This window comes from Galendromus occidentalis, unplaced genomic scaffold (genome assembly GCF_000255335.2).
Source record: "Galendromus occidentalis unplaced genomic scaffold, Mocc_1.1 scf7180000077209, whole genome shotgun sequence".
Classification (NCBI taxonomy): domain Eukaryota; kingdom Metazoa; phylum Arthropoda; class Arachnida; order Mesostigmata; family Phytoseiidae; genus Galendromus; species Galendromus occidentalis.
Genome location: NW_003805197.1, coordinates 25,942 through 40,745, shown reverse-complemented (window position 1 = coordinate 40,745; position 14,804 = coordinate 25,942). Strand labels below are relative to the sequence as shown.

The 14,804-nt window shown below is 50.9% G+C and overlaps 1 protein-coding gene across 1 annotated transcript; it reads right to left on the bottom strand.

Annotated features, from left to right (window-relative positions):
* Nucleotides 1-904: 904 nt before the first annotated feature.
* Nucleotides 905-7,360, bottom strand: LOC100902584 (nose resistant to fluoxetine protein 6-like). The gene is made up of 13 exons (XM_003741840.1): nucleotides 7,084-7,360; nucleotides 6,759-6,874; nucleotides 5,965-6,069; nucleotides 4,248-4,377; nucleotides 4,029-4,115; nucleotides 3,256-3,426; nucleotides 3,033-3,175; nucleotides 2,714-2,946; nucleotides 2,444-2,633; nucleotides 2,190-2,364; nucleotides 1,870-1,998; nucleotides 1,562-1,704; nucleotides 905-1,096 (listed from the first exon to the last, which is right to left on the bottom strand). The coding sequence occupies exons 1-13, from the start codon at nucleotides 7,358-7,360 to the stop codon at nucleotides 905-907; spliced, it is 2,091 nt and encodes a 696-aa protein (XP_003741888.1).
* Between the last annotated feature and the right edge of the window lie 7,444 nt (nucleotides 7,361-14,804).

Genomic DNA, 14,804 nt, shown 5'->3' with positions numbered 1-14,804 from the left:
TCTCCTGGATGTTCGCCACGGTAGCTCGATCCGAGAACCTCGAGAGAAGATTCACGGATTTGCCGCCAACTTTCGGAAGGTCACGGGAGCAGTGTAAGTTGACACCTGGATGGGACAAACCTCGCCGGACTTCACAACTCTTGATTTCACAACGGGATTCTGTACCCCTCCCGGCTACACCTCACAGCCGAGGTTTTGCCTTACGGGCATTATCTTAGCTTGCCGCCGAGGACGCCCTCGAGCAAACTTACTCCGGGGGATTGAGGCCGAATACCTGCTGTTCCCTTAGGAAATCCCGTGGGGCATTTTTCCAGCTGGACGTATCGAACCTGCGTCACTTCGTGAAGAGCACGTTTGCACGGGAAGTGACAGACGCGCTAAGCACTCGACCAGCAGCGCGTATGGAAGTGTTCTAGCTACCGATGTTTTTCAATTCGAAACTCAAATGTTTACCAAGAGATCTCTTTCTCTGGTGGCTCCATCCGTCCGCCATTAGCGTGAACACAGCCCCCTCCTCTTCCAGCTTCGAAAATGCTCCTTTGAGATCGGTTTTCACGCGCCTGTGGATTTTCGGCGTCGAAGAGTATTCGAAGTTCGGAACGCTTTGATCGGATACCATGATTGGAATGAGTACACATCCATGTACCCCATTTCACATCCGATAGCTACTGAGATTCCGCGAACACTCATGTTTCGCGAGTTTCCATCGCTTCTTGAGATCCGAGACATCTTCCGGTTGAAATCCAGATTTCAAGTTCGTCTGATGAATCGATGTCAGATGACTTGCGGGGCAGCCGAGAGTCGAAGCGATCAAAGAGACAGCATGATGCTCTCTTGCGGCTGCGAATATCACTTTATTCACTTATTCATATCCGAGCTCCTCGGAGTGGAAAACCCCCTAAAGTTAGAGTCGGTATGGAATCGGATGCATGTTTTCGAGTTTCGTCGCAGCTTCTTCTCTCAATTTAGCTTCTCCTTTCTTCCGCGCTGATTGGAAAGCCAACGAATCCAAAGCTGTTGCCGGAGCTTCGAATAATAGGACCAGACACCAAGCCCCCAGGACGATGAACGTCGCATCAGCGACGAATTCGCGGAGCTGTAAGGGAATCGGGAGGCCTTATATGAGTTCTCGATCATTCGACGCCATGCGAGTGCGGCGATTCGCTAGATTGTGCGAGGCAGACGTGGCGCAGATTAGGCGGGAAAATTTCGGCATCTCGGCCATCATTCACCACGCTGATGGCATGGAGCATTCATCTGATCGTAGTCAGTGCTCAGTGCCACGGAGCAGTCGTCGCAGGTTCTCCCGATCTTTACCCTTCCAGGAGATTGATCTATTGTGAGGGCGACTCCCCGGTGCTCCGCCGGTTCTCCGCCGGTTCTCCGCCGAAACCCTGACGCCTCCTTCCAACTCTATCCCAGGGAGTCTCAACAGCCCGTTCGAAGCTCGAGCTTTCATCTCCTGAGCGGGTGCAGAGCTCCGCTATCGGATCCTCTCCTTTGATCTTCGGAATGGAGACAATCATTGGAATTGAGACTGGAACTCTCGGTATTAACTCACATGCTGGTAATAAGAGGCGGAATACGGATTCCGTGTGGAGAACATAGAAAGCCACAGGGACGGCCACTGCATCAGGTAAAAACTCAAGGATAATCGACTGAGGACGATGAAATTCGGACGGCTCAGGAACCAGCGGATTAAGCCTAGAAGGATGAGAATATGCAGAATTATGTTTTGAAGTTAGTTCAGATAATCCCCCATCACCATCGGGGCGGGATACTTCACATTCTCTCGAGCCCTTGGATCTGTCGATATTGACTTAACATCCCACTGTCGTCCCCAAATTTGAAACATCGGAAGCAACTCACGAGCTCTCCCACATGAGCACATGTAGATCAACCAGATGAGGCTCGCAGCCCACAACGGTCTGGATATGGCTGCGTATAGTACCGACTCCGATACTGAGGCGTAACCCCGATCATTCCAGATGCAGGACGCTGAGAAGGCAAGCGTCCTCGATTATCATTTATGGAACAGCCTCCCGTTCACGGGGTCTGAGAATCGTCCGAAGATTCATTATCCGTCACGAGGAACCTACGGTACATTTTCTCAGCCCATCGAAATCTTGAATACATAGGGGGACTCGCCCCTCAACCTGGTCGCATTCATGACTATCGATATCACTCACCCATTCCGAAAGCGATTATGAGGGCACTGTATAAGATCCAACCGGCTCTGTACACAGTGCTCCCGAGATCGACATCTTTATATTTGTCCATGAGATATCCACCGAGAACACCGACGGCTGCCGGGCTCAGGTGGGTGAGGCTATGCGTGTGCATGTGGAAAGCCAAATGCAATGTCTGAAGGAAACTCATCGCTTTACTTGCCGAACCCAAGCTGGAACACACACATTTCCATGTTTTTCAAACTGGTGCTTACCGCTATAACTCGCTCCGGTTGCAGAAAAAATATCGGAGGCGCGCCATAGTAATACGTCAGACTCGCAACGTACACCATCGAGCCCCCGACGAGACATAGAAGGATTCGGATGCTCTTGCCTGGCTCCCGAGTTAGCAAACAGATGGGTAGAATGAGTATGCAAACAATCTGCATATCTGCTGCGGTGTACCTGGGACGAGGTGGAGCGGAATTATCATGCGAGTTCTTTTTTCAGGATCTCGGCTTTCATTACGATCGGCTCTCACGTACCACTGGTTCTCGACGCAGGCTTCTTCCATTGTCCAAAAATTGTTAATGAAAATGGCATACGACCACCATCTCACATTACAAAATTTCTCAAGGTACGGATACATATAGTCGATGCTTGGTCCCGAGGTAATGAGAGGCAGAACATAGAATACGGCCATGGCTCCCATGCCCGTAACAATGAACCTGACCGCGCGACGCAGGATCACTATCAACGCGAGCTTCCATGCAGACATCTGGAGGAGGAAGGTCGTTGCGTTCCCCACAACTCCTCGCAATCCGTGTACATATATCGGATCCATTTCGCCCGGAAAATACTTGCATCAGTTTGCTTCCGCACGTGAGCGATAATTCTGTACATTGTGAAGCCGAGAAGTGCGAAGAATGTCTCCAAGGCCAATAAGGACTGATTAATTATTACGCCGGATGGGGATTTGAACATCCAGGCGACGGTCAGCGCGCTATCTGGAAAGCGAAGGGAGCAGTGAGTTCCTGAGGCAGCTTTCATTAGGAGGAGACCGAGAGAAGCGTTCGATAAGACCTACCCGTATTGCCCCAGTCTTTCACGAAAACATGTGCGTAGAGAATCCATAGTGCGCTCAGGGCTCGAATCCCGTGCACACAATCTAAGCTCCTCGATTCGGGCACCAGGGTGGTATTGGTGATCTTCAGGTAGTTTGCGCGGGCCGAAAAACATCGAGCGACTCGAACGAGACCTTGAGAACCGAATTAGCCATTCTTAGATCGGGAATCGGATTACTCGGATTCGGAGGCGAGGGAGAGGATAAGATGGCATAAGAAGATACAGTTCCGCTAAATTAATTGTCTGCTCGAATTTTGATCCAACGACTTCATATTGAAGGACGGTACGGAGAATGATTTCGAGCTAGGAGGACCTTTGCTCAGTATCTCAGACCTTTAGATGCTATCTGACCCATTGATTGCATTATCAATGAGCACTGATGTTCTCGCTCTACGATACCTGCCTCGTGTATCGTTGCCGCAGAAAATGTCAACCGTGGTGCCCAGTATTAGCAGGCCAGTCAAGATTCCGATTACGACTCTGCAATGGACGGGAGTAGGCATTCTTCAGAAAATCCATGATTCCTCCCCAGGATTCGGTAAGAGTATCGACACCTATAGCACCGACTTCCCTATTCAGGTTATATCGAAGACGAACAAAGATCGCATTCATTCCTGTCGCCAATCCCTCTCTACTCGACTCTCATATGATATATCGATTGGGGGCACAATATTCCCCAATCAGGTCACAATTAGGAGAGTATTTGAAATAAGGATTCCGGAGCTACACACCCACATATTACGGTGCCGGTGCTCGGTGGTCGTCCCTTGATTTGATCCCTGCATCCTAGAACATCCGCGCTGATTCCGTATTTCCCGACGACTGGAAGCAAGAACATGTGGTGTAATTGTTAGTGAGGACTGGGATTATTGTAAATTAAGCTCACCAAGGGAATGACTGGCTTTCCTATGTGGCATCGAGTCTCCATCTAAGAGAATAAGAGTCGGCACTCACATTTTTTTGCTAGATGAGAAATGACCGAGGAATCGCAAGTTGATGGCAGACATATTCCCACGCGGTATCCGACGGGAGATTTCTCTACCAGGTCCAGGACATAAGACACATCCCCTCCGCCGAGAAGTTCCTTAGGGCGAATAATTTTCTCATTTCACGAATTTTCTCCTTCGTATAGGGAAGGGGTGTCAAAGTCAAATCTTCGGTGGGCCACGGAGGAGCACAGGGAGAAGCCGGCGGGCCACATTCGAAGTTTTTTTCGACATTATGCTTGATTCACGTTGTTTGAGCGGAGAGCGGAAAGCTGGAGGGAAACACATATGTACATGCATGATGGGTCACAATCGATTCTCGATTTTTTGGAGCTGACTCTTTCTATTCGCGATTCGAAAATTACAAGGATATTATCCTATGGAATTCCCGAGGATCGGCCGCGGGCCACGAAGAAACTCAGGGCCACTGGTTGCCCGCGGACCACCTCTTTGACACCCCTGGTATAGGGTTTCCGCCAGTCTCCAGCTTGCCCCGCCCCCTACCGGCATCGTCAGGCGTCTCGACGGAGCAAGTTGGAGGGATTCGAATCATACGGAAGAGAGCGTATTGCTTTCCGGCTATCGGCAGTCAGAAAGCGTCTGGTGCTCGTTAATTTCGGTATAGATCGGAGTCAGGCACGAATCGAACATACGACGGCCCGAGTTATAGACGGAAGAATAGACTCGGAGAATCGACGGAAGGCTTCCGGAAAGAGCGGATCGAGCTGACTCGCATCGAGGAAGTCTTCCGGTGTCTTCGACTCAGTGGCGCACCGAGCCCATTCGGCGCCCAGTACGGAAATGCGACCCCTCTGTCTCGAAGCTTTCCTCTTCAGAGACTTCACCACTTGGACACGACGGGGGTAATCCGCGTCGTGAGAAAGACAGAGAGCGTATTCCCCACGGGGAACCTGCACGGTATTCGAGCGTTCCGAAGCAGAAGACTCGGGCGGGGCTGACTTGCTTCGTGAGGATTCCCGTGAGCGCCTCCTTGGGGTTGGCGCCGGGGGCACGTGCCCTGGTTCCCCCAATCTCTCTCCCACCAGACATGCACCTGCTTCGACTCTCCGGTGATCCTGAGACAGTTCTTCTCCATCTCCGACTAAGATCTAGGAATTCTACGGGAGCTCTCCTCTGACCTGTCTTGGAGCAAACTTGGCAGCGCAGGGCCGGACCTTATCAGAGAGAGGAGAGCTCCCCGCCGAGAACAATTCTGGAGTCATCGCTGTAGACTGCAACTGCAGCCTTCCGTAAAATCGGAATCGTTCGATTCGAGAAGCGTCAACACGTGCCAAAAATGAGGATAGTTCGGAGGCTCGCGGGAGGCATCACTGGAGATTCTGTTACGGGACCGAATCCAGGGAGGAAGCGTGTTTCCGCGCCTCCACTGTCGAACTGTTCCGAGGGTCAGTTCACATCTCGAGCGTGTTTTCCATCCGAGAACTCGATACTGCTTTCATCGTGAGAGGCCCCGCTCCGTGATCATCTGATCCGTAACAAGCGTACAAATTATGCACATATACTGTTTGCGGAAAAAGGCTTCCCTTCGGACCGAGGACGCCGGCACGTGACTCGGCCGTCGCGGAGCATGACCTCACTCCATGGACGGGATCTAATTGAACGAGGAAGCAATAGTCGGTCTTCCCCGGAAAGCTCGGAGAGGCAGAATTTTCAACTAGGCTCACCCAAATTCTCGGGTCCTGCTGGATGAAGCTGGGGAGAGTCCTGTGTAAGAGCGGTTGTCGTCTCATCAGGATTGAAGCTGTGCAGTATTGACCTGCGAAGGCGACCTGCGAGGAAAAAACCAATAATAATGATTTTAGCCGAGCTCAGGCGAGTCATAGAGAGCAGACATCCGCATGCTATAATTTCGTGTCGATGTCGATAGACAGCGGGGTTCTGGAGCATCGATCATAAATCTGCGCTACTTGTCAGAGAATGAACAGCATTAAACGGCACGGAAACGAGGTGTGACTGGAGGCAGATAGGCACCTGTGGACTGTTAGGGGCCTCTTGAGAGAGTCTACATGAGCGGTCACCACGGGGAGATTGACCAGCCGATTTGTCGCGATAATTTCACGGGGGAATATAGGACTGCTTGACCACGGCGTACGAATGCCCTAGATGCAGGCGGATTCCACTTCTGTCTGGCGCCAACGACTTAGAGCTCTTCGAGAGGTTTCTCAAATCGAAATCCTCAGCATCAGCGAGAAAGTGCTGCCATAATAGCTCTGGATATAATATACCGACGTATCGGTGAGAGACCCTAGGAATGCCCGAGTTTTCCCCAAGATCCGAGGAAGGAGCGTCGGGGGCACTGATTCCCGGCGGAGAAGGAGAAGGGCAGGGGAAGAACGGGAATCGTACCGTCATGAGGGGACGATGCATGATAACTTCACATGGTCCCTGATATGAAGATCCCATAGCAGACTAAATGAGGAAATATTTTCGCGGTGTTCGCTGTTGTCTATTTTCCCACCTTCTTTGGATCATTTTTCTCGGGTGCTCGAATCCGTAGACACTGGTCGTAGCTGCCCATTGAAGCGAGACGACCATCGAGCATGCCGGGTAGGATACCGCCAGAAGAGTCCAAGACTGCAAAAAGGCAAAGTTTTCTATAAAATCTCTTTCCCCGTGTTCCGGGAGGAGCCGTGGAGAATCCTCGAGAATCTTTCGCTCTAATTAGATCGAGCAAGACGAAGGAGCATGCTTTGAACTAATGGCTTTGTTTTCCACGAAATCGTTTCTTTCTGCGTCGCGGCACCGCGAATTGGGGAATGAGTCACGCTGATCCCGACACTCACATCTCATTGCCCATACTTTTCCATCGTTCAGCCCTGAGGCGATCCTTAGAAAACTCTGAAGACACTCTTGCGGAATCTCGTCATCGTAGAGAACCTCCTGGGCGTATGGAAGGATCTGTCTCCGCATCTGTTTAGTCAAGTTGGCAAGGACAGGCTCCAGATCTTCATTCCATGTCGAATAATCTATTTCCTGGCGCAGTACGTCGAGAATGGATTGGGAGCAGCCGGCGTACTTGGCCCATAGCGAGATCAGCACTATCGATTTGAGCAACAGCATCTAAATGATCCTTGGGCGCGGGATTATCCGACGCCGTTGTTGTCGAATGGTCCGAGCTCCAAACAGTGTCGGGGGATCGGATGCTCGGGAATGGGATCCTCCTGTGCGTTCACAAAGATTATCTAACACGTTGCACACGGAACAGAATCACGGCGGTAATCTCAGGGCGGGATTGGAGCGACTCCGAGAATTTCTTCACAACCTCCCTTTCTTTATACCACTCTTTGATTCTGATTTCCTCAAGCTGATGTCTCGCTGTCCTCCGGTGATGTTCCCTCACCGAGGGGGAGGCACATTCCGTGATACCTTTTTGACTAGGGATTTGCCACTCCTTGAGGAGGCGAACGCAGGAGGGATGTACATCTTCTGTCCGAAAGCACTCTCACTGAGGCCAAAACTTTTTCGGGCTGAACTACACAGCCAAGGTTTAACGTCCCGGGTACTGTTATTCACATTGCTCCCGAGGACGGATCCATAGAGCAAATTTACCCAGGAGGATCAAGGCCGAGTACCTGCATATATTTCCGGCAGCAGGGATTGAACCCGCACCGCCTCCCGCGCGAGCGGCGTCGAGACCAGCGAGAGAGATCCCGATCCGGACTTTGAAGTTGAGGTGGAAGTGACCCCCATCATCCATCATCGACGAAGGCGCCTCTGACGAGAATACTGTGTTTCCAGAGAACGACATAGGTATTTTCATATCGAATTCTGAACGCCCCGTTGATGAAACGCCTTATCAGCTTATGAAAAGTCACTGGAAACCGCCCCACGAGTTCAGTGTTGCCTGTACTGCCCGTATTTCGCCACAGAATTACTCGCTGATCGGGAGAGAGCCAAACTCGAAAGACCCGTGAAGAGCCCACTGACGAAGTTCGCGAGGCTCCTGGGTCCTGGGTAAAGAGGGCGCTCTTCAAGCTCACAGTGAGGCTTACTATCATATCGCAGCGCATGGGAGATAACATTTCATCGCGTTTCATGAAAATTTTTCGCGTCGTATCGACAATCGAATTGACACCGAGCGTCTTATTCAAGTAGAGAAGGACAGATTCGTTCAGAGGCCACCGAGACGATGGAAGAATCGATGGCTCGTGCTCTTCTGAAGATGGAACACACAACGAGGGCAACTTCAGACAGCTTCTGCGAGTGTTGGCTGAGAACGGCAATGCTGTTCTGAAGGAGCACTTGAGAATTTCGGCTTCGAACGCGCTAAATACAAGGGAGACCGTACAGAACGAATTGACTGTCGGACGAGACGTCATCCGTCGAAGCGTCCTGTCGGGCATCGATTTTCAGTCTACTGTTAGATGAGATCAAGCAGGATCTACGGGACCGGTTCAAGACGGACGAATCCAGTGCCACAAGGCCTTTGGCCTCCGTGCTCCCACAGACCGTACTCGCCCCGCTGGGTCAGGATATTCGGAACGTTGTCGGCTCATTGCATTCGAGATATCACAACTTGATGAGCGAAGTTGGACTTGATAAACTTCATGAAAAATTCTGCATTGGCAGCAAAAGTGGAAATCCAGCCGAGATAAACTACACGACAATGTACCCTTGGGTGCATTGAGCTCCGCGGATTCGGATGTTTATCCTAACGATAGTTTCTTACTGAGTCTCGCCAATCAGCGTGGCGTCAGCAGAGCGTTTTCTTTTCGACACCAAGACGTCTGAAAACGTATTTAAGAACAACCATGATTGAGAGCAGGTTGACGAGTCTCGCCCTGATAAACACACATCGTGATATCTATGAGCGTATCGAGTCGGTTATGAACATTCGGATCAAATAATAGGCGAACGAATTTCACGCGATAAGTTGTTCAATATGCCGTGAAAGACTCCCTCAATCTTGGATACACTCGTCTTATGAGGTTTCTTTGTTAGCTGCGGAATCAAGCTCGATATGTGCGCCGAAGCGCTAAGAAATGCAGCTCATAACTCGATACTTCGCTATAAATTGGCTTGCCTGTGTGGGGCAAAGTAGCATTCCGTTCCTCCAGCAACAGCAAAAAAATTCCGGATCCGCCACTGCTCACGGGGAAACATCACTGCCCCTGAGCCGCGATCAGATTCGAACGTTTTGTGTTCGCAAAGCAATAACTCCCCACGAGGAAAGTTTTCTGAATACTCGTCGCAAATCACAATGCCGCATCCATGCATGAACGTCGCCGATGAGATCGATGCTCGCTTGGCGGGATTGACCTTTACATGATATAACACTTGTCTGCCAGAAAACCGCAATCGATCGGTCGTGCTGAAGGGACAGGATGGTCTCAACTACCGAAGTATCTGTCGAATTCTCTAATTGTAAGTGAAGCATCTTCCATCGCGGTTATTTCTTCTGACTGATTCGAAGGAAGCTCGGACGCCGTGGAGAGCTCCGCCGCGTCGCCAGCATGGGGCTCCACCGAATCTATCGAAGGCGTCAATGTCTCCGACCGGTCAGTCGTATTCGTATGCTGCTCATTCGGGCTCGGAGCAGGACTCTCATCCAGACCTCTTCGCAGACTCGTACCGAACACTCGTTTGTATCATCAGGAATAGGAGCATCGGAGGCGACGTCGCAAGCGTTTCCCATCACCAGCCAGACGGAAACTAGTCAGACCTCGTGTAGCTAGCCTTGTCTACCTTTAAGACAGCAGCCTCCATGGCTGCACCCTAGGAGCGACGCCGTGATTCTGAGGAGACGGAGATAGGGCGAAAAATCACAACGATATACCGAATAACCCCCTGGTCGGGAGCGAACTGGGGCGTTCGATATCGATGACCGCAAAATCCGGAGCTAGATAATGAAGATCAATGTTAAACGCGTCAGTCATGACAACAAAAGTAGTTTCCGCGATTGATGCAAACGAAAAATCCGTATTGGGTGCTGCCGAACTTCCTCTTCAGAATTCAACTTCCGCACAAACAAGTATTGTCTTTCCGTGAAGACTCGCTTCTGGCTACTCCTTTCCACGAATCGCACCAGGGTATGTACAAAGTATCCGACGCGGGGAGCCTAGATTAATCAGAAATCGGTTTTGATTGCCAGACTATTGACAGCGAGGCTGGGCGCAAATATCTTACGCTTCCCCCTTCCGCCAGCGCCAAAAATCAAAACAAAACAGACAAATAGAAACTAGTAGGCCGTCAAGGAAAATCATCAGAGCGGGGGATTAGATTCCAAAGGGTCTGGGCAAAACCTGTGGAAAATCTGCCCGCCGAAGCCGATCCGATCGAGTTGGGTCTCATTTTGAAGGTAATTTCGAGAGGGACATTTTCCGCATGGTCCCGGATCCGATCGCACCTCGTGGTCCCAGAAAACGCCCGAAGGAGTTTTTCCTTCAAGCCCTTCTATCTCGAGAACGGCTGCAGCTACAGAGTCGAGCGATAGCGCGATTGGAAGCTCTCGTCGAGAGCTTTCGTTTGAGACCCCTCGACCGAATCGGCCTCTTCTGAGATTTTGAAAATAGGGGACCCCAGTTTTCTAATACTGCGTTCTAGTACTTCTACACGAGACGCACCTTTGATACTATGTCAGTTAGAAGTCTCAAGTGTCCCCCAACCATTAGATATCATACCGGGAAAATCGAAGGGGTGCATCTTGCTTTAACAAGAAATTGTCTTAGATAAACTGAGTCAGAGGCGGATGGAGCTAATGACTGAATAAAGTCGAAATCTTTATGGGAGACTATAGTTCGTATTGATCTCTCGATACCCGATCTTCCTTAAAGAGTGTCACCTTGAATCGCTATATCCGTGTGCCTCCTCGATGGGATTGGGTGAAAACTTTGAGGATGAACGTTTTCTCCTGTCTCTGAGGCCGAATCGGACGACCAAGGGGTGCAATCGAAAGCTCTCGGCGTCAGCTTCCAGATTCCGAGCTCAGAAACGGGCTCCCGGCGCTCGTTTCGGAGTAATCGGGCAAAAAGAGGCGAATGGGGAAAATTCCGTGAAAATACGGATTTTAGCCGGGTGACTAACACGGCAAGGTGGAGGGCGTGCGCTGAACAAAGCTGATGGTAGAATGGCTTCGGAGCCACAGCCTTTTGCAGGTTCCTACCCAACTTTATCATCACTGAAGCGCCGTCAGTGGTTAGACCACTGATATCTGCGATATCTAAGTCAAGGTCGGCAAGAGTTCTCAGCAGAATCTCCTGGATGTTCGCCGCGGTAGCTCGATCCGAGAACCTCGAGGGACGATTCACGGATTTGCCGCCAAGTTTCGGAAGGTCACGGGAGCAGTGTGAGGTGACACCTGGATTGGACAAACCTCGTCGGACTTCACAACTCTTGATTTCACAACGGGATTCTGTACCCCTCCCGGCTACACCTCACAGCCAAGGTTTTGCCTTACGGGCATCATCTTAGCTTGCCGCCGAGGACGCCCTCGAGCAAATTTACTCCGGGGGATTGAGGCCGAATACTTGCTGTTCCCTCAGGAAATCCCGTGAGGCATATTTTTCCAGCTGGACGTATCGAACCCGCGTCGCTTCGTGAAGAGCACGTTTGCACGGGAAGTGACAGACGCGCTAAGCACTCGACCACCAGCGCGTATGGAAAATTTCTAGCTACCAATGTTTTTCAATTCGAATCTCTCCCTCTGGTGGCTCCATTCGTCCGCGGTCAGCGTAAACACAGCCCCCTCCTCTTTCAGCTTCGCAAATGCTTCCTTGAGATCGGTTTTCACGCGCCTGTGAATTTTCGGCGTCGAAGAGTATTCGAAGTTCGGAACGCTTTAGTCGGATACCATGGTTGGAATGCAGGTATGCGCCGGATATCTAGCACCCCAAAGAATTCGCCTGTCGCGACGTGAACTTACTCCGCTTCGGAATCTATGTGGCGTCGAGCTATATGATCGCTGACTGGACCTAGCCGGGCGAGCCAGAATAGGATTCGCAAGATCATTGAATTGAAGGCCATTGACGACCCTCCCTTTCTTCTCAAGCATCGCAAGATGTCCCCGCAATCCAGTGTAGCTTCCCTTTCCGGTCGACAAGATTTTCCGACAATCCTTGCACTGCGCGCGATCACGGTGGATTTTCTCGAATTCTTTCCATATCGGATCTGTCGGGAAATAGGGGACCGACTATATACGGGATAGCGTCAAAAATATCAGCAGCCTCCTCGCACGCTCAAATTTACCTTCCGCTCTACCCTTTCCGTCAGCTTTCGATTGAGGGGGCGAGCCGGAGATCGAGTCGCTTCCAATGGTCCGATCTGCTTCGAGCGCAACTAGAAATTTTTGACCGGACCTCATTGAGAAAGCTTTGAGCGGTTTCGAATCCTCATCATCTTATGCAGCTCAATTAATTTTCGTCACGGACGATTCGCGGACACGGGGGGATAATTGGTCTCGAAATTGAATCAGAATCTCACCATTAACTCGTGAGCGTTTTTGAGCCGGCATCTGTTGAAGTATGAATGTTACACGATATGGATGGAGCCGACGGGAAGTCTCACTATCGGTCGTTCGATGATTATCAGCATCTAGGCAATGATAAGCATATTTCACTTTTGTCGTAACGACCTCAAGATTGCTCTGATGATGAGATATAGTTCTAGAGAGATAGAGGGAACCTCCCGCGTTACTAAACTCTCTTCTTGCCTGACCTTCCGCGAACGACGGGATCGAGATTGGGGAATGGTCGGCTGTCGGCTATACAGACTCCCGGATCTTGACTTGCTGCTTCGTCGTCCGCTATACCAAGATCCGAGAGACAGAATGAGAGGCTCATATATCGAATATCGAGCTCGAGTCGAATTATATTTCGCGCTTACGCTATTGGTCAGAACACAGAATGCTGGAAACTCTGAGGTGTCAATCCGTAGTCCGTGGTCCGATCTCTAAAGATGCTCATCGAATCTAGTGTTGAGTGCTTCAATTCTTCGCAGCGAGACTTGATGGATCTTTGATATTGTATCGACAGCTGGAATACCACTGTTAAGGTCTCTAAATTCCTCTCCATAGAATGAGCTCACAGGTGTCCGTCGAACGACAGGGCCTCCTCGGTGTTGCATGGATTCATCGACGACTTCGATGCAATCCAAGGTTTCTTCCATGAAGTCTTCTCAGCTCCATCAACACGGTGCCTAAAATACATCGTAGAGTTGTCCTCCCGAACGTGCGGACGCCTCGCCTACAGAGCGTGGAAACAATTTTCTCCCCTATTTAGAAGCCTATGAGAGGTGAGGCACGCTGGGGCAATGGTGAATTTGAGGTGGGCCTTCGGAAAAAAGTTTCGGGAACACTGGTGTAGAGCATCCTCATCGAGATCCTCTGACATGCTCTTTCGCGGGCACACGCTGCGAGTTTCCCCCCATGAACATTTTTGAGTCGAGGTTCGAGAACATCCTTCGTTTCCGAATCTCCGGATTGCTGTCCTCGGAAAGTTACCGTCGCCTGGCTCAAAACTTCTTGAGGCCTTCCGCGGAGAAAAAGAGACTGGTGCTCAAATCAGGTAGACGGCCATGAAAGACTGTTCGATCAGAGCCAAATATTCTTCCACGGACAGTTTCGCTGTGCAGAGCTGCGAGCCGAGAATTTCAGCTGCGATTGGAGTGATCCTTATTGAATCGAAACGATGATCACAATAAGATTCACGCCCGAACTGAACACATCGCTCGCAAGCTCTGACTCGCACCGATTCATTCTAATCCCAATGCTCGTGGTTTCCGGCTTCGCATCTCTCATGCACCTTAGAGAACCCAGAGGGAGAGTAGGGTGCAATATCGACACCGAGAAGATGAATTTCGATATGCTGCTCGCTCATCCCATCTGACGTGAACACATCTAATCTAGCGGTAGTGAAAGGGCAATCCAAGAGAGTGAGAACATTCGGTGCAGGGGTCGCGAGCGAAGAAGAGGGAAGCGGGAGAAAAGAACAGTCTGAGTCGTGCCAGGAGTTCGACCCGATCGATGCGGGCAATCGATGGTCCATGATATTCTCGTTCCGCGGCGCTCGTCACCAGAAGACCTGGTGCCTTCTTTCCAAGAAAGATCGGCATCGGCAAGAAATCGTGGCGAGAACCTTTGCATTCCTGATGATGCGTCCCCACCCTCTCGATGAGCGCGTTCCGGCACCCCGATGGCAATTAACTTCGTCGCAAGAGAGGCAGCGACACTCTCTCTCCGGATCACCCCGCTGTAGGTAATCCGAATGATATAAGAAGACCTGTGAAACTCCCATTCGCATCACTTGATCCGATTCCGTTCTAGCCGATCAACTCGCACCGTGTACTCCGGCGCAACATGCTCAAGTCAAGGATGCCCCCGAAGCCGAAGCGAACGAAGGAGGAGCTGGAAGCAGAGCAGGAGGCTAGGAAAGAAGCGTCGAGACGATTCATCGAGGCCTTCTGGAAAGAATGTGATAAGCGTCACGGAATCGATCGGGCGAAAGAGCGGAAACCCGCTGAGAGACCACAGGGGACTATAAGTTTTATGACCACGAAGGGCGCGCCGCCG